The following is an 18,252-nucleotide window of genomic DNA, read 5'->3' as shown; positions in this document are numbered from 1 at the left end:
CTGCCCTAACCACTACACCGCACAGCCAGCAGCATGGGGGTTAACACACATGCTTTGGAAGAGCAAAACGTACACGCAAAACCCACTCACTTTTTGTAGAGGAGGATTGCGATGACGATGCAGATGATGAACACCACGGCCAAGACCGGCCCAATCACCCAGATCAGTCCCTCCTCACCGTCAATCTTTGGCTGTGGGTCCGGGTTGTCTATCTGGATCGGGTCCGAAAAGGGGCTGGCAGCATATAACTGAAGGAGAGGGAGAGAAAACAGAAGGGAATCAGTAACACGCAGGCGACGGCAAACGTGGAGTCACTTAGAATCAAACAGCTGGAAGGGGGACCCCAGCGGTCCTCTAGTCCAGCCCCCGGCTGCAATGTAAGAATTGCAGTTAAATTAACAGTGGTGTTAAATTAATGCTGGTGGTGTTCTGCAGGGGTCTGCAAAAAAAAAAAAAACTTGCTGGAAAGGGTTGCATCTATATTGTGGGTCGAAGCTTTTCCATGCTTTTTTTTTTAATGGATATTGAATGGATATTTTAATGGATATTTTAATGGATATTGAATTAGTAGTTCTAGGCTGCTTTTCATTCAAATGAATCCCAAAGTAGCTTACAAACAATACACCGTAGTAACAGAACAGAACAGGACATACTATGCTGCAAATGAAGCATAAATCATATAGAAACATATGTAATGTCAGTAAAACAATCTTCTCAGTTGGTACTTGTATAAATATAGGGATTTAAATTATTATTATTATTATTATTATTATTTGCCCCCTTTGGCTTGCCACCCTATATCTGGCACTGGTGGGGTTTTCAAGACTAGGAGAGGAGCAACTAGGAGAGATAACTTTTCCGGGTCATGTGGCCAGCAGGACTAAACCGCTTCTGGCGCAACGGGACACCATGACGGAAACCAGAGCGCACGGAAACGCCGTTTACCTTCCCGCCGCAGCCGTACCTATTTATCTACTTGCACTGGCGTGCTTTCAAACTGCTAGCTTGGCCGGAGCCGGGACAGAGCAACGGGAGCTCACCCCGTCATTGCGGGGATTCAAATCCCATTGGATGCAATCTGTCTGAGCCAAGAGAATCCAGAGCATTACGCGCAAAGCAAAATTCAGAAGCAGGAGAGGACTCACCGGGTCGGAGGCCCGCAGCACAGCCAGGACGAAAAGGACGTACTTCTGACCGGGTTCCAAGGCTTTGTTCTCAAAGCCTTCGTAGCGCTTCAAGTCCCCGAGGATGAAGTAGGAGGGCAGGGTGTTGAAGCGGGCTGCGATGTAGGGCTTGTGGAGGTCCAGCTGGCGGGAGTGGCGGAGGCTGCGGCGCTGCAGCCGGGAAATCTGAATCAACTGGGGAAGGGGGCCACAAGGAAGGAGGTTCAAATCAGCTACGTGAGGAACCACAGAGATTGAGAAGAAGGCAAGACAATAGCTCTTCCAGGTGCACAAAAGTAGGGTTAATCTTCTCCTTTATTAAACTATCCCAGCCTCCCTCAGGGAGAACAGTCTCAGAACACTGCCCAGGGTCTGGGCAGTGTTTACTGCAGAGCAGTGGCGTAGCGTGGGTTGTCAGCACCCGGGGCAAGGCAAGTAATTTGCGCCCCTTACCAGGGGCAAGGCAAGTAATTTGCGCCGCCCCCCCGCTGCACTGTCCCTCCTCCAGATAGTCCCTCACTCTCTCTCCGCACCGCACCGCACGCCTGGCACCCTCCCCTCCACAGTGGGTGGCGACCCGACGGCTCGGATCGGATTCGCACAGCCAGCACTGCAGTGAGAGAGAGTGAGTGAGCCAGGTAGGGGCAGAGAGCTGCGAGTGCGAGCGCGCCCCCCCCAGATGTTGCGCCCGGTGCGGCCGGGCCCCCCTGCACCCCCCACGCTACGCCCCTGCTGCAGAGGCCAGCAAGGCTTGCTGGGCATGGGCCAGACCCATGGAGAACCTCCGTGGGCCAGACCGGCGCAGCACAACGCCGGAAATCGCGCCTGTGCAGAAGTGATTTTCAGCGCCTGGGCCATAGCTGTCAACTTACAGATTTGAAAACAAGGGACCAGCAGCCTCGAAAATAAGGGACCAGCAGCCAAAATAAGGGATTTTAGACAACGAGCTGAAATGCAAAGTTAAAAAGGGACCAGATAATTTTGGAGAGCAGCGCTGGTTTTTAGCCCTTCGTTTCCAGAGGCTGCTGCTCAAGACACCAGCCAATGGAACACTGCAATTAAAGAACTACAAGCAGCAACCACTTTTCGCGCAAAACGAAGTCCAAGCTACGAAGATGCTGCTGCAGTTCTGTATCTTTTCTCTCGTGCTCCATCTGCAGCTCTCAGTTCCATCAGGCGGGGTGGGAGGAAGGGGGGGGATAGCGCCCGAAGTAAACCCGCAGATCAGACCAGCTATGCTAGTCTACCACTACAAATCTATGGGAGAAGCGCTTGCGGTCCTTCCCTTGTAGCCCTTGGAACACCTGCCCGCGCCTCCTCCTCCTCCTCTCTCTGAACTACTTTCTCTATGGCTGCCCTTGCTCTCCTCTCAAGGCTCCTCATTCCCGGTGGGGAGGGGCTCCCGGGGGCCGAGGCTGGTGAGAGGAGGCCGGAGGGGGGCGGGCTGGGCAGCCAAGCAACCCAGTTGGAGCCTCCCTCCTCCCTGGCCGGCAGGGAGGGAGGGAGAGGAGCTGCTTCCTTTGAAACCCAGAAATTTAAGGGACATCATCAATAAGGGACAGCAGCGGGACACGGCGCTGGGATAAGGGACTGTCCCGCCAAATAAGAGACAGTTGACAGCTATGGTCTGGGCATGTGCAGAACTGATTTCCGGAGCCGCGGAAGAGAGCCCCCGCGTCGTGCTGGTTTAGTGCAATGCGTGGGGACTCGCCGAGCGGGTGGCTCATGGGCCAATTAAGTGACCCTCATGGGCTGCTTCTAGCCCATGGGCCTTAGGTTGCTGACCTCTAGTTTACTGAGACCAACATGTCCCCCACCCCCGCAGATATAAATCCTTCTTCACAGAGTTGGAAGGGACCCTGAGGATCATGCAATTCCATGCAATCTAGGAATCTTCCACCCTGCGTGAAGCTCGAACCCGTGACCTTGAGATTTAAAAGTCTCGTGCTGACCTATCCCTCAGGGGCACAATGTCACAGACCCTCCTAGACGTGCGGCAGTAAAACTGCTAGCACGTTTGCAAAGCTAAGCAGGGCCCGGTGTGGTTTCCAATTGGAGGGGGGACCCCGTTCTGAGATTCCTGTATTGCAAGGGGTTAAGCTAAATGACCCTCAGGGGTCCCGTCCAACGTTGCAATTCTTTGGAAGAATCGGAGACCAAAGCTTGGCTGTGCCTAAATATGCCCCGGGAAGAGGGTTTATATATGAAAATGTCTTGGGCCTCCACACCGATATGGAAGTTCCTTCTAAGCCAGGTATAGGGGGCCATTTTTGGGCCTCTGCTTGTTGCTGAACTACAACTCCCATCATCCCTGGCAACTGCCCATGCTGGCTGTGGATGATGGGAGCTGTAGTTCTGCAGCACCCAGAGGTCAGAAGTTTCCCCTCCCTGCCCCGCAACAACCTGTCCCAAGCCCTCCATCCATGGGCTACTTAGAACTTCTCTATGCACCACTTTAAAATCTTCTCCCTGCAGCAATGAGGTCTAGAAACTTGTGAGTGCCCACAGCTAGAAACATGCAGGTTTCGAGGTGCAGTAGACTCCTGACAGACTCACAAATTTGTAGGCTTCTGTAAATATCCAGGGTTGACTTCCTCCGACATTTGCTGAGGTCTTAGAGAAGTGCTTCCCAAACTGCCCCCCCCCCCCCCCCGGTTCCATAAACTCATCCCCAGTTCCCCCTACCCTATAAAAAGCATTGTTCAGAATAGCGGTTTGCAGAACCCACTAAAGAAGAGAATAGTCAAAGGAAAATCCAGAAAATTCAGAGCAGTGCTTTGCAGAACCCACTGAAAAGGAGAACAGTAAAAGAAAATCCAGACCAGCAACATTGAATTGCGCATTTATTCAAAAGCTAGTTGAATGAATTCAACAAAGCGGATGAACTTGATGGAGTGATACCAGCTTTTCAAAGTCTGGTAGTCGTTTATTGCTCCAGCGCCCCCCGCTGCCTCTTTGCACCCCCTAAATCATCCCACTGCAACCCCCTTCTTTGATCTACCCAAGAGGATTCTGGGAGATGTCCTGGGCCAACCCCGAGTGTACACAAGAGGTCTGGGGTACATGAATGACGGCTGTCACTCACCTCCTCCAAGTCCATCTCTTCCGGACTGTGGTATATGTTCTGAAACTGGCCACTTTTGGATTTCTTCAGGGGAACGACCACGATGTAGTATGCCCTGGCAGATCGGGAAAGGAGAAGGAACTGAGATGGGGAACAGGCTAAAAAGGAAAGAGAGAACGGCAGCAAAGGACCAGCCTAGCTAAGAAATAAAAGGTTAAAGGTGGAATGAAATACCACAGAATTTTAAACTTTTTTAAAAAAGGGATATAGGGCAATTTGTCTTTTTATTGTGTTTAATATTTTGTCCGGAGCCCGCCACAGTGGCTGGGGCAACCCGGTCAGATGGGCAGCATATTAATAATAAGATTATTATTATTTGCCTGTTTGCATTTCTTAGTACAGAAAATATTGATCTGATGTGTAGAGATCTTTCTTGCTCTGTTGAGTTCAGGAGGTTCTGGAAGGTTTCCTCTCTGTGTGAAAGAAGGTTCTTGTTTGGGTTATTCCTTCTGAGAAGCTGAGTACAGCGGGTTTGAACTGGTTCTGTTATCTCTTTCTGTCAAGGCCATGCTGACTATAATAGTCAGGCCAGAAGGAGCCTGGTTTTTACTTATGTTCTCTTTCTATCTCTTTGTTCTGGTGTGGTGTTCTGTATGCTATAGTTTAGTCTTATTATAAGTTCTTGTAAGTTTTAAGTTAAGCTGCAACTGGATTTCCTATGGACAGGGCCAATCCTGAATGCATTGGATTTGTGACCATTATGCTCATTTGCCTTCAGTAGCAGTAAAGCTCTGCTGGATGAAATGCAATTGCCTCTGGTCTATTTTTGGGAACTCGGCAACGTGTTTAAGTCCCCACCCCACACCCCAGTGTGACATTGTTATCACCATTATTATTCAGAAATAAATACGTTAAAATCCCTGGCAGGGAGCTACATGAAACCAGGCTTGTGGGCTGCAGGTTGCTTGACTTCCCAGCAGGGCTGTCTTAAGCATATGTGGCGCTGGGGTGCAAAGATTCACCCCCCAGGTTGCCCAGTCCCAGGTGCGCAGGAGGGCGGAGCCAGCCGGCCGCCTCAGCATCTCGCTGGCTTGGTCGCCCTCGAACTCATGGCGCAGCAGAAAAGCCCGCCGTGGCGCTCTAGCCGGTGGCGGGCTTTTCCCCGGACTCAACTCCTGGCCCCTGGACTGGTGCCCCTGAGAGCCTGGTGCCCGGGTGCCCCGCACCCCTAGCGCCTATGGGTAAGACAGCCCTTCCTGTTGGGAAAGTGCCAGCGAGACAGTCATCTCCAGACGACCCGTCGGTCTCCCGTAGAACAGCATCAGTCAGTTAGCGACATGAGCCTCAGACACATTCCAGGACTCGTGGCCGCCCTTGCAGCAGACTCCACAACAGAAGATGCACCCAGGAGAGCATATTTTACAGATTTATTCAACGCTGGTCAGAACAGAGGAAAAACATGACTGCGTGCCTTCGTGTTGAGGCAACAGACGGAAAACAAAAGCTATATACAAAACGGAAACTCCCCGTGAGCAGGAAGTACGCAGGCTTGTGACACACAACAGCCTGCTCCCTTTTTAAGGAGGAACGGAAATATCCTAACACTGCCTCCCCGTTATTTTTACGTACTGCGCAGGTGAATCTGAGCCTTTCACTTCCGGCAGGTTCACCACGATGCTCCCGTCCAGGTCGTGTCTGTAGGTCACCTCCGGCTTCCGGCTGAGCAGGTTGGCTGCTGTCGAAACCTCCACCTGCTGCTGGAGGTTCCCCAGAGTGCCCTTGGGACCTTTCAGGATGAACCTGTACAATGTGTGAGGTCTCAGGTTCGTGATGAGCTTCTTAGTGGCGCGGCCGTCCACCTCGATCTCTTTGCCCTCGTACTGGATCTGAAGTTCGGGGGGGGGGGGGGAGAAGCGAATCGAGATTTACGAGAGGTTGGCAAGTGGGGGAACGTGAACTTCGGGGGTGCAAGGGGAGTCCCTCCACCCCCTAAAGGTAGCGCAACCGGACTTCCGGGTTGAGCGCCATCGATCATGGCTGCTTCCCTCTGAACAGCGGAGGGGAGAGCTCTGAGAAAGACGGGGTTCTACCGCAACGGCGACGCGGTGAACCCATTAAATCGTAGGCGGAGGAAGCCTACGGCCGTGGGACTCGGCAGGCACCATTAGCGCGACTCCAAAACGTCTCTGGAGCCCAATAAGCCCAATAACACTCCCCAAACATAATATAAATCTGTACCGTGTACGGAACAGCAGAATTGTAATTCTCAGGGAACTCCCATCCTAGGAGAACGGACGTCTTGGTCACCATCTTCACTTTGAAGTTTTTGGGGAAAACTGTTGGAAAGAAAAGCAGTGAGGGGAGGCAGAGAGCATGGGGAACGGGGTGAAAAGAGCCACATTTCGGAATTCCAAACAACCGGCAAGAATCACCTTCCAACCAATCGGTAATGCCTTCCGAAATACACAACGCTACGGCTTCCGCCCAGAAAGGTTGCCCATTCCGTTCCATCCCGCACCCAACCCTGGCGCCATGACATCACACAACGGGACATGCCCCTCCTCCCTGTGCCCGCCCCTCGAAAGCTCCTGATTGGCTGCTGAGGAGAAAAGGGCCTCTGCGGTGGGGTGGGGGGCAGGACATGTGGGGCTTGTGTTTCGTTTATCTCCCCTTCCCCTGTTTTGTGGTTTGCAAAAGAGAGAAAGAGAAAGAGAAAAAGAGAAAGAAAAAGAGAAAGAAAAGGCGAGAAAGCAGAAGAAAAGTCTCCTCCCACCTGTGATAGCGACTGCTCCGCCCAGCTGTCAATCAAGGAGGACTGTCTGAACTTGACTTTTGGAAGAAAGAGGAAAGAGGACTTACCTGCCGAAGGCAGAGAGAAGCCACCTGCCTTGCTAATTTTGAATTTATTTTTTTAAAGGAACGTACTTGCACGCCTGTCTTCCCAGCCAGCGGGGAGCTTAATGGCTTTTGATTTGCGGGCTTGCGTGTTTTTGTTTGCATTTCATTTCTAACCGCTTTGTTTTGTTTACTTCTCTGCCTCCCAGGAGCGGCTCAGGATACAGGGAGAGAGAGTCACCGTGGAGAAGTCGGCAAGTCCTACCTTGGTCCAGGAGGAACGTCCGGTATTGGACAGAAGGGCTGTACGGCCCCGGACCTTTACTGGTGTGGGCTCGGATTTTAACATCGTAGGCCGTGTTGGGCTTGAGGCCGTTCAGCGTGTACGAGTTCTCGGGAGACGGAGGGAGATCCTTCTCCTGCGGGCTCCCGGAAGAGGTGGCCTCGCGATAGGCCACGGTGTACTTCACAATGACCCCGTTCCTCTCGGCCAGGACCGGGGGCATCCAGTGGAACTGCACCGACTTGGACGTGATGTTGCTGGCCTCGAGGATCTGTGGGTACCCCTTGGGCACGTCTTCTGGGATGGTGAGCTCTTGAACCGCTTCTTCCCCGAAGCCGGACCGGCTTTTGACGGCCAGCTTGAAGACGTAGGTGGCCCCTCGGTGGATATTGGTGGCGGTGTACCTGTCCTCCTCCTCTGAGAATTCCAGCGTCGCCAAGGGGTCAACGTCCCTGCGGCCGAACTGCAAGCGGTAGCCCAGCACCTGACCCTCTGCGTCCAGAGGAGGCTCCCACTTGACCAGCAGGGTGTTTTCTTGAGTCGGGTGGACGGACAGGATCGGCCTCCCTGGGACTTGAGGAGAGAAGAGAGGCAGACCAGGTCAGGAGGAGAGGCGGCAATGAATCGCACGCCGTGCAAGTTGGGAATTGATGAGCAAGAACACGACTTGCACAGGCTTGGTGGGATGTCGGGCCTAATGTGCCTAGAGGCGGTTGGAGGATGGATGGCGGCTAACAGATTGAGGTTGAATCCTGACAAGACTGAAGTACTGTTTTTGGGGGACAGGGGGAGGGTGGGTGTGGGGGACTCCCTGGTCCTGAATGGGGTAACTGTGCCCCTGAAGGACCAGGTGCGCAGCCTGGGAGTCATTTTGGACTCACAGCTGTCCATGGAGGCGCAGGTTAACTCTGTGTCCAGGGCGGCTGTCTACCAGCTCCACCTGGTACGCAGGCTGAGACCCTCCCTGCCTGCAGACTGTCTCGCCAGAGTGGTGCATGCTCTGGTTATCTCCTGCTTGGATTCTGCAATCCGCTCTACGTGGGGCTACCTTTGAAGGTGACCCAGAAACTGCAATTAATCCAGAATGCAGCAGCTAGACTGGTGACTGGGAATGGCCGCTGGGACCACATAACACCAGTCCTGAGAGATCTGCATTGGCTCCCAGAACATTTCCGAGCACAATTCAAAGTGTTGGTGCTGACCTTTAAAGCCCTAAACGGCCTCGGTCCTGTATACCTGAAGCAGCGTCTCCACCCCCATGGTTCAGCCTGGACACTGAGGTCCAGCGCCGAGGGCCTTCTGGCAGTTCCCTCATTGCGAGAAGTGAGGTTACAGGGAACCAGACAGAGGGCCTTCTTGGTGGTGGCACCCGCCCTGTGGAATGCCCTCCCTTCAGATGTCAAAGAGATAAACAACTATCTGACATTCAGAAGACATATGAAGGCAGCCCTGTTCAGGGAAGTTTTTAATATTTAACGCTGTATTGTTTTTAACACTTGATTGGAAGCCGCCCAGAGTGGCTGGGGAAACAGCCAGATGGGAGGGGTATAAATAAATTATTATTATTATTATTATTATTATTATTAAGCACAGCAGATCATCCCCAGGAGGTTGAGTTGAAAGTCCTTGCCTCCCCACAGCTGCCAAAGTCCCCTCCTCTCCAGGGCTTTCCCCAGGCAATCAGAGACTGTGCCTGCTTGCAGACCAACCTTTCCTCCACCCTTTTCATGCCTCTCTTGGTTCTGTGAGACCAGAGGGAGGGGAGTTGGTTGCAGTAGGAGGGGGAGAAATCCGTGACTCTTCACCAGACAGACTTCCACTCTACCTCTTGGCGCCTCTCCGTTTCTGTTTCTGAACTTTTCTCTGCCACAGCCTCTCCCTGCTCACTAAGCCCTTTTACCTCTTCTGCTTCTGACACCTCCTCCTCCCACAGAATCATAGAATTGTAGGGTTGGAAGAGACCATGAGGGTCATCTAGTCCAACCGCCTACAACGCAGGAATCTTTTGCCCAACGTGGGTAAACTCGAACTCACAGCCCTGAGATAAAGTCTCATGCTCCACCGACAGATGGCCAGTTTAAAGAAATGCGAATTTTAGATGGCCGGGGATGGCTCTGTAAGAGGGGGCAGGGGTTGCCTAAGAAATCTCAGCACTCTGAACAAACTACACCTCCCAGGATCCTTTGGGGCGGGGGAGTCATGACTGTCTGAAGTGGTCTGATCCTGCCTTAAAGGTATGGCTTATATGGGGCCTTAGAGAAGTGAAGAGCCAACGCAGGAACATATTTTGGGACAGAAGTGCAGAGAGATGCTGATAGAAAGGACTGACAGAATCCGAGACCAGGGAGAAGAGACGGTGGAAGAAGTTTGGAAAAAAAATTAAAAATCTATTTAGAGAAATATGGTAAAATTAATGAATGTTAGGAAATGTTGGAATGAAATTACATGACTTTAGTACAAATATTATAAGGAGTTAAGTATAAATAAATTTTAAGGTTTTGATGATAAGATAAGGTAAAAATAAATTAAGTTACTAAAAGTTAGAAAGCAGTGAAAGACGGAAAGGATTTGCTGATATAATTAACAACTGGAATACAAAAATGGGAGGTGTGAGGAGGTCGAGGAAATAAGTTAATGAAAGATAAGGATTATGATGTATTGTGTTTTGTTTTGTTTTGATGTATTGTGTTTTTTCTTGTGTTTTGATGTATTGTGGGGTTTTTTTTGGTTTTTTTCTATGTAACTTTTTATTCTTTTTTTTCTCTTCTCTTTTCTCTTTGTTTTTCTTTTTTTGTAACTTTTTAACTTCTAATAAATATTATTATGAAAAAAAGGGGCTCACAGCACTCAGAACAAACTGCAGTTCCCAGAATCCTTTGGGAGGGGGCTGTTTAAAGTGATATGGCACTGCTTTAAATGTATAGTGGAGATGGGCACTCCCTATTCTCGATCTCTTAGGGAGGAAAACATTCCAAGGTGGTTCAGGATTTGTTCTGGCTCCCTGCAACAAGTTCTTGACAAAATAGAAGTCTCAGCGCTGATTTAACCGTTCGCTGTGCAATGGCTTCCCCAGTTGTGACACCGCTTTGTTGCAGCCCTGAGAAGCTATGGCACTGGTACTTATATGCAACAACAGCGGCAAGAGTGTTGTCAGCTCAGAAATGGAACCGACCAAAGAAGAATGGCAGACAAAACTAATGGACTACGCAGAACTGGATAAAATGACAGGAAGGATTCGAAACCTGCGGGACCAGAGATTTACAGAAGATTGGAAGAAATATACGAACTATTTGAAGAGCGACTGCCATCAACAAACTACGCCAATCGGACTACAAGAAGTTTTGTATGGAGAAATATATGAAATATTGCAAAGAAGAGAAAGAAGAGAGACATTGGTTATGAGATTTAAATGTAATAGTGAAGTAAGAAATGTATATTGTGAAAAGATTGGAAAATTTTCAGATGGGATTGATGGAAGTCAAAGAAATTGTATAAGATATAAAAGTATGTTTAATAACTGTTGAAAATTATATATAAAAGGTAAAGGCACCCCTGACCATTAGGTCCAGTCGTGACCGACTCTGGGGTTGCGGCGCTCATCTCGCTTTACTGGGCAAGGGAGCCGGTGTACAGCTTCCGGGTCATGTGGCCAGCATGACTAAGCCGCTTCTGGCGAACCAGAGCAGCGCACGGAAATGCCGTTTACCTTCCCACCAGAGTGGTACCTGTTTATCTACTTGCACTTTGACATGCTTTTGAACTGCTAGGTTGGCAGGAGCCGGGACCGAGCAACGGGAGCTCACCCCATCGCGGGGATTCGAACCGCTGACCTTCTGATCGGCAAGTCCTAGGCTCTGTGGTTTAACCCACAGCGCCACCCGAGTCTCTTATATATATATATAAAATTTTCAAGAGACGCAGGAGGCGTCTCATATATATATATATATATATATATAATTTTCAAGAGACGCAGTTGGCGCTGTGGGTTAAACCACACACACACACATATATATAACCATCTATACATATATATATATATATATATGTATATATAATAATATATGTAAGATATAAGAAGCTATGGCACTGCAAAATCAGGAGAAAAATAAACCAGAATTACCTGCAGGATGAAACATTACAGGACTTCAGCCGGAAGATACTGGATACCCACCGCAGTGCGACTGGACTGAAAGTGGGATTGTGTGTGACTGCCCTGAGCACGAATCATCATGAATGCACACTTTTTTAAAAAGGACATCTGGAGGGGCCGAAACTGGGACTCCAGATCATCTGCTTGTCCAGGACTGCCTGATTCTGACCAAGAATTGCTCTCGAGCTTTGCAATGGGCAAAGAAGGGTTCGCCCTGCCCTTATCACCTGCTGTCTTGAGATTGCCAGTGGCTGAGCTTGGCATTTCTGTATTCGTGGACGGTTCTCTCTCCCAGCTCCCTGTTTTTATTTTCACAACAGGTGAGGCAGGTTTGGCTGAGAGGGGCAGCAGCTGGCCCGAAAACGCCCTGTGAGCTCCGGGGATGATGTGAGCTTGGGAAATTGTTTTCCCTTTACCAAAATGTGAATTATTGACTGAACAGCACAAAGCAGATAAAAGACCCATTTGAAAGATTTGGCAAGGGAAAGAAGCAATTTCCCCAAATTAGGAATTTTTTTTTCTTTAAAAAAGGAAAGAAAACAAATTATCTATCTGGACCTAAGTGGAACGAGTTCTTGGATAAGAGCTTATCAGCTGGAGAGATTCTCCTTCAGTGATGGATGGATAGACAAACCCAGCAGCAATGAAATAAGATCCAGGAAGAAAATGAGGAGGAGGAGGAGGGGAGAAAAACATGAAGATAAATCTTCACAAAAGATTAGTTTTTTTGCGGGGGAGTGTCCTGGAAAGTCTACTCATACAGTGAATCACACTAGTAATCTTCTAGCCAATCATACTCGTCATAGTCTAGCTAATCAGAATCCTCAGCTTCACACTAATCAGAATCTTGATTTTCTAGCCAATCTACATCCTTATTTTCTAGCCAATAAGAATCCTTATCTTCTAGCCAATCAGGATCCTGATCATCTAGCCAATCTACATCCTTATTTTCTAGCCAATCAGAATCCTCAGCTTCGCACCAATCAGAATGCTGATCTTCTAGCCAATCAGAATCCTCAGCTGCACACCAATCAGGATCCTGATCGTCTAGCCAATTTACACCCTTGTTTTCTTGCCAATCAGAATTGCCAGCTTGGCACCAATCAGAATCCTTATCTTCTAGCCAATCAGGATCCTGATCATCTAGCCAATCTATATCCTTATTTTCTAGCCAATCAGAATCCTCAGCTTCACACTAATCAGAATCTTGATCTTCTAGCCAATCCAAATCCTTATTTTCTAGCCAATCAGGATCCTGATCATCTAGCCAATCTACATCCTTATTTTCTAGCCAATCAGAATCCTCAGCTTCGCACCAATCAGAATGCTGATCTTCTAGCCAATCAGAATCCTCAGCTGCACACCAATCAGGATCCTGATCGTCTAGCCAATTTACACCCTTGTTTTCTTGCCAATCAGAATTGCCAGCTTGGCACCAATCAGAATCCTTATCTTCTAGCCAATCAGGATCCTGATCATCTAGCCAATCTATATCCTTATTTTCTAGCCAATCAGAATCCTCAGCTTCACACTAATCAGAATCTTGATCTTCTAGCCAATCTACATCCTTATTTTCTAGCCAATCAGGATCCTGATCATCTAGCCAATCTACATCCTTATTTTCTAGCCAATCAGAAACCTCAGCTTCACACCAATCAGAATGCTGATCTTCTAGCCAATCAGAATCCTCAGCTGCACACCAATCAGGATCCTGATCGTCTAGCCAATTTACACCCTTATTTTCTAGCCAATCAGAATTGCCAGCTTGACACCAATCAGAATCCTTATCTTCTAGCCAATCACTCTCATGAGCTTCTAGGCAATCACTGCCTGCACTTACGGCACTGAGTGGGGTTTTTTATTTCCTGCGCTTCAAACTCGGGATACTCAACGTTCACCATCCACGCCACCTTGGGAAATATGGGTGCCTTGGTTGATAACGGGGTGCGACCATCACTCTTGCTTCTTATTTATCGCTTGCTTTGTATACGGCACGAGGCAATACCCTGATGCTGAGCTTCTGGGTTTAGTAATGGTTGTTGATGATAAAACAATATTTTAAAAAATGATTTTAAAAGTAGAAAAGGAAGCATTCTGCAGCTGCCTTTGTGCAACGAGGGCTGGTGGTGTTACCCTCCGAGAGATGCTCACCTGCCCCCTTGGTCACAGCCACCCTGGGTTTGCTGCGGGCGCCGTCGCCTTTCATGGTATAGGCAGCCACAGTGATGGAATAGGCAGTCTCAGGCTGCAGCCCAGCGATGATCATTTCCTGGGGAAGGGAATCCAAGAGAAGGAGAGAGATTTTTTTACCCTTTTTTAAAATACCGAAGGCAGAACAGTTTGAGCTTGGCGGTGGCTGGGGGGGGGGGGGGAGATGCATGCAGGGAACACGACACAACGCAAGCGAGAGGAAAAGGAAAAGTGGGGTTGTGAGGTTGCGGGAAGGAAATGCACACAGTTTAGCTACGAAAACACACAAACTCCGAGGAATCCTCTTTATGCAAAACATGCAGCCGAGAGAGAGGGGGGGTGCTTTGCTCCTCCATCTGCCTCCCAGCTTTTCTCCCTCTATCTCGGCAGAAAACGCATCCGCTGTCAAAACGCTCTGCCAGGTTCTTCAAAGGAGTCCGGAGTCTCGGAGGAGAGAGGAGGAAAAGAGAATCTAGCAGCTTCAAGGAGATTAACAACCTCCTTTTCACATGCAAACACCATGCACCCCTCCGCTGCAGACAAGCCGATTCTGGAAGAGGGTGCATGTGTGTTTGAGGGCGGTGGCGGCTATGGGGCGCTTTAATTCCAGGCAGGGGGTGCCTTTGGGGACTGTGAATGCAGCTGTTTTGAGGTACTGCCCCGTCAGCTCAAGCCTACTTTGCCAGGGTCTTGCCTCCCTTGTTTCAGAGACGGGAGAGGTGGGGAGCAAGCACAGGAGGCAAGGTCCCTTTAAAGGTAAAGGCGCCCCTGACTATTAGGTCCAGTCGTGGCCGACTCTGGGGTTGCGGCGCTCATCTCGCTTTATTGGCCGAGGGAGCCGGCGTACAGCTTCCGGGTCATGTGGCCAGCATGACTAAGCCGCTTCTGGCGAACCAGAGCAGTGCACGGAAACGCCGTTTACCTTCCCGCCGGAGTGGTACCTATTTATCTACTTGCACTCTGATGTGCTTTCGAACTGCTAGGTTGGCCGGAGCAGGGACCAAGCAACGGGAGCTCACCCCGTCATTGCGGGGATTCGAACCACCGACCTTCTGATCGGCAAGTCCTAGGCTCTGTGGTTTAACCCAGAGCGCCACCCATGTCCCACCAAGGTCCCTTTGGCTCGCCCCAATTAAATATTTGTGGGGGCTGGGAACCCAAAGCTCTCCTGGTATGTCCAACGGAGGACCCTACGGTCTTCAAACAAAAACATCTTGGAGGTCCCAGGCCACAGGGAGGTTAGGCTGGCCTCAACCAGAGCCAGGGCTTTTTCGGCCGTGGCCGAATTCCAGCCCTCTGGACAAACTACGCTTCCAAGAAGAGCTCAGAAAAAAAATGGAAGGAGAGTGCAAATCAGGGCATTCGAGGGGGCGGTGGCATAGCTGACAACTTACAGATCTGAAAACAAGGGACCAGCAGCCTCGAAAATAAGGGATCAGCAGCCAAAATAAGGGATTTTTCGAACACAGGTATGTTCGACTTCTGAGCCCCTCTGAGCAGAAAGCCCAGCCAGCAGCCAAACGAAGCCTCAAGCGGTGGTTCCCACAGCGCAGCAACCCGGCAAAGGGGATGCAGCAAGGGAAACCACCGTCACCTCTCCGCTGGGAAGCGCTGAGCAAAGGCGAGTCCCCAGGCAAGGCTGCCAATTTGATCGGCACAAGGCATGCAAGCTCCACCCCCCAGTTGTTCTTAGACTCCTTATTGGGTGAGCAACGCAGCCAAGCAACACAGTTGGAGCCTCCCTCCTCCCTGGCCGGCAGGGAGGGAGGGAGAGGAGCTGCTTCCTTTGAAACCCGGGAAATTTAAGGGACATCATCAATAAGGGACAGCAGCGGGACACGGCGCTGGGATAAGGGGCTTTCCCGCCAAATAAGGGACGGTTGACAGCTTTGGGCGCTGGTGCCTGGGGAGAGCTTTCTGGGCCAGGTAGAGAGGTCTGGAGGGCCACATTTGCCCCAGACTGTACATGTGTGGTTGGAAGTCGCTTTGAGAGCTATAAGTTAGGAGAGACATCACAGATGGTAGTGGACAGAAGCGGCTTCTGCACGGTGGCCCAGTTAAACGGCTGGCAAAGCCTCCCTTTGCCCGGAGTGATGAAACGGGGCATGGGAGGAGAAAAAGGGCGAAAGCAGAAATCCACAAATGCCACAGCATCACCAACAGAAGGGAAAGAGGGTTGGGGAGCAGAGCAAAAGGGTCACCCGGACAAGAAAGAGTCCGTACTTACGTATTCTGCAGTGTCATCGGTTTCCCACTGAGCAAAAGAGGGTATGCGGTTAAGGACAGAAAGAGGAAAACGTGTTAAGACAGACAGAGAGAGAGAGAGAATTTGCAGAGGAAGCAAAATAGCCTGCTTCTCGGAAGCCCGTGAAGAGGGAGAGATCCAAGGAGGGATGAGGTTAGTAGGGTGCACTACTGGGGGGGTCGGACTAGATGACCTTTGGGTTCCCCCCAACTAGAATTTTATGATTCTTACAGATAGCAGTGGCAGAGCTTTGAAAAGGCAGCATCTGCAGCAGCGCCAACTGGGGGGGAAACAACAACCCTTTTTGGAGTGTGGAACATTTTCAAGGTGAAAGGTTTGTTTTCGGGGGGCGGGGGGAATGTCGCTCAGTGGTTAGAGATCCTGTATGCATGCGGTCCCTGCCTGAAACCCTGGACAGCTGGTGCTAGTCAGAGTGGACGATGGTGAGCCAAATAGACCAGCGGTTCAGAAGGCCACTTATACTTGATGCACGCAAGGCTCAGCTGCAGTGTACCGTATTTTTAGCTCTATTGGACGCACGGAACCATAGGAGGGGGAGAATAGGGGAATTTTTTTTTCTTGTTCTCCCCCTCAAAAACAAGGTGCATTCAAGGTGCGTTCAATAGCAGGCCTTGCCGCTGCCCCCCGAGCTTGTGGGGCTGGCGGTGGGGGGAAGCGCTGCTTTCCCCCACCACCAGCCTCAAAGATCCCTGAAGCTTTGGAGCGCAGCTGCACTCCAAAGGCTTGAGGATTTGGGGACATCCATTGTAGCCGCCCTGCGGAGGCTGTGCGCAGCCATCCCAAAGCTGGAACAGTGAGACGGAGGGCTGCACAGCACCCCGTCTAGCTCTTTTGGCTTCTGGGACAGCAGGCTGCTGTCCGCAAGCCTTGGGAGCCCGGCGGAAACTCCCGCCGGGCTCCACAAGCTTGCGGAGAGCTGCCCGAAGCCTGGGGTGCACAGCGCAGCGCTCCCCGGGCTTTGGGCTGCAGGCAGCTGTGCACAAGCCTGCGGAGCCAGGCGGGAACTCCCGGCAGGCTCCGCGGGCTTGCAGATAGCTTCCTGAAGCCTGGACTGCGAGAGGGTGCGCACTGACCCCTCTCACTCTCCAGGCTTCAGCAAAAGCCTGCATTCACTCCATAGGACGCACACACTTTCCCCCTTCATTTTTGGAGGGGAAAAAGTGCGTCCTATAGAGCAAAAAATACGGTATATTGCCTTGCATTCGGAAGAGCTTTTTTCCCTCTTACAATTCAAAGCGCTCACAGTAAATAATCAAAACACGTAACGTTAAAAGCAATATGAAACAGAGCATATCAACATCTGAAACACATTCATTCCCCCCCCCCCCTTTTGAAAGGCAGGATTGAAACATCCCGCCCACTAGCAAGAGGCTGCAGATAATAACTAAGAGCCGAAGCGTGGTGGGGAAAATGCTTTCGCCTTGTTGACTAAAAGCAGATAATGATGTCAACAGGTGAGCCTCTCTGGGGAGAGCGTTTCACAAGCAGGGACCCACCACTGAAAAGGCCTGTTCTCATGTTGCCACGCTCCAGAGCAGCCTGTCTCAATCTGTGGGTCCCTAGATGTTGGACTACAACTCCCATCACCCCTAGCTAGCAAGGCCAGTAATACAATACAGTAATGCAACAAACATTAAAAGCTTCTCTAAACAGGGCTGCCTTCAGATGTCTTCTAAAAGTCTGGTAGTTGTTGTTCTATTAGACATCTGGTGGGAGGGCGTTCCACAGGGCGAGAGCCACCACCGAGAAGGCCCTCTGCCTGGTTCCCTGTAACTTGGCTTCTTGCAGCGAGGGAACTGCCAGAAGGCCCTCGGCGCTGGTCCTGGGGTCCTGAGCTGAATAGGCTTTGTAGGTCAAATCCAACGCTGGCTTGGACAATGAAACTAATTGGTAGTCAGTGCAGTCTAGGTGTCAGCAATGTCTAGGCAACACGATGACCATGTAGATACGCAATAGACAATCTTTTATAGAATTCCTTAAAACCATAACAAGTCGAAAATGAAATCTTTAGTCGCAATCTTTAAATGAAGCGAGGTACCCGACTTTGTACAATTAAAGACAAGCTGTGAAGCTTTGTGTATTCAGCAAATACAATGTCCAACACTGAACAGTGATTCTGGATATTGACTACTGTCAGGGAACTGCCATCGGAGCCAGAAGGAGAGGGAGGGCTCCAGAGGGATTGCGGAGAGCGTCCCGGGAGGGAGAGAAGCAGCACATCTTCTGGGGAAGGAAATCAGCGTAGCACCAGTGGAGGAGGGAGGCAGATGGGGGAATCGGCAAGGTGGCTCCAGGACTCCT

At 50.4% G+C, this 18,252-nt stretch overlaps 1 protein-coding gene across 12 annotated transcripts in view; it reads right to left on the bottom strand.

Moving 5' to 3' along the window:
- PTPRS (protein tyrosine phosphatase receptor type S) overlaps window positions 1-18,252 on the bottom strand; it is a 187,857-nt gene that overhangs the window by 50,809 nt on the left and 118,796 nt on the right. For 4 of the 12 annotated variants that reach the window (XM_083421330.1, XM_083421337.1, XM_083421334.1 and 1 more), the window contains 8 exons: window positions 15,913-15,939; window positions 13,647-13,764; window positions 7,328-7,918; window positions 6,466-6,563; window positions 5,857-6,113; window positions 4,249-4,342; window positions 1,146-1,358; window positions 91-248 (listed from right to left, as the gene is read on the bottom strand). In XM_083421330.1, the coding sequence (XP_083277456.1) occupies window positions 91-248; window positions 1,146-1,358; window positions 4,249-4,342; window positions 5,857-6,113; window positions 6,466-6,563; window positions 7,328-7,918; window positions 13,647-13,764; window positions 15,913-15,939 (1,556 nt within the window). The remainder of the gene's footprint in view (window positions 1-90; window positions 249-1,145; window positions 1,359-4,248; window positions 4,343-5,856; window positions 6,114-6,465; window positions 6,564-7,327; window positions 7,919-13,646; window positions 13,765-15,912; window positions 15,940-18,252) is intronic. The other 8 variants (XM_083421335.1, XM_083421338.1, XM_083421336.1 and 5 more) reach the window with 2 other exon arrangements.

This window comes from Podarcis tiliguerta (genome assembly GCF_965153285.1).
Source record: "Podarcis tiliguerta genome assembly, chromosome: 18".
NCBI lineage: Eukaryota > Metazoa > Chordata > Lepidosauria > Squamata > Lacertidae > Podarcis > Podarcis tiliguerta.
Note: the sequence above shows the minus strand (reverse complement) of the source record. Positions and strands in the feature narration are given on the sequence as shown.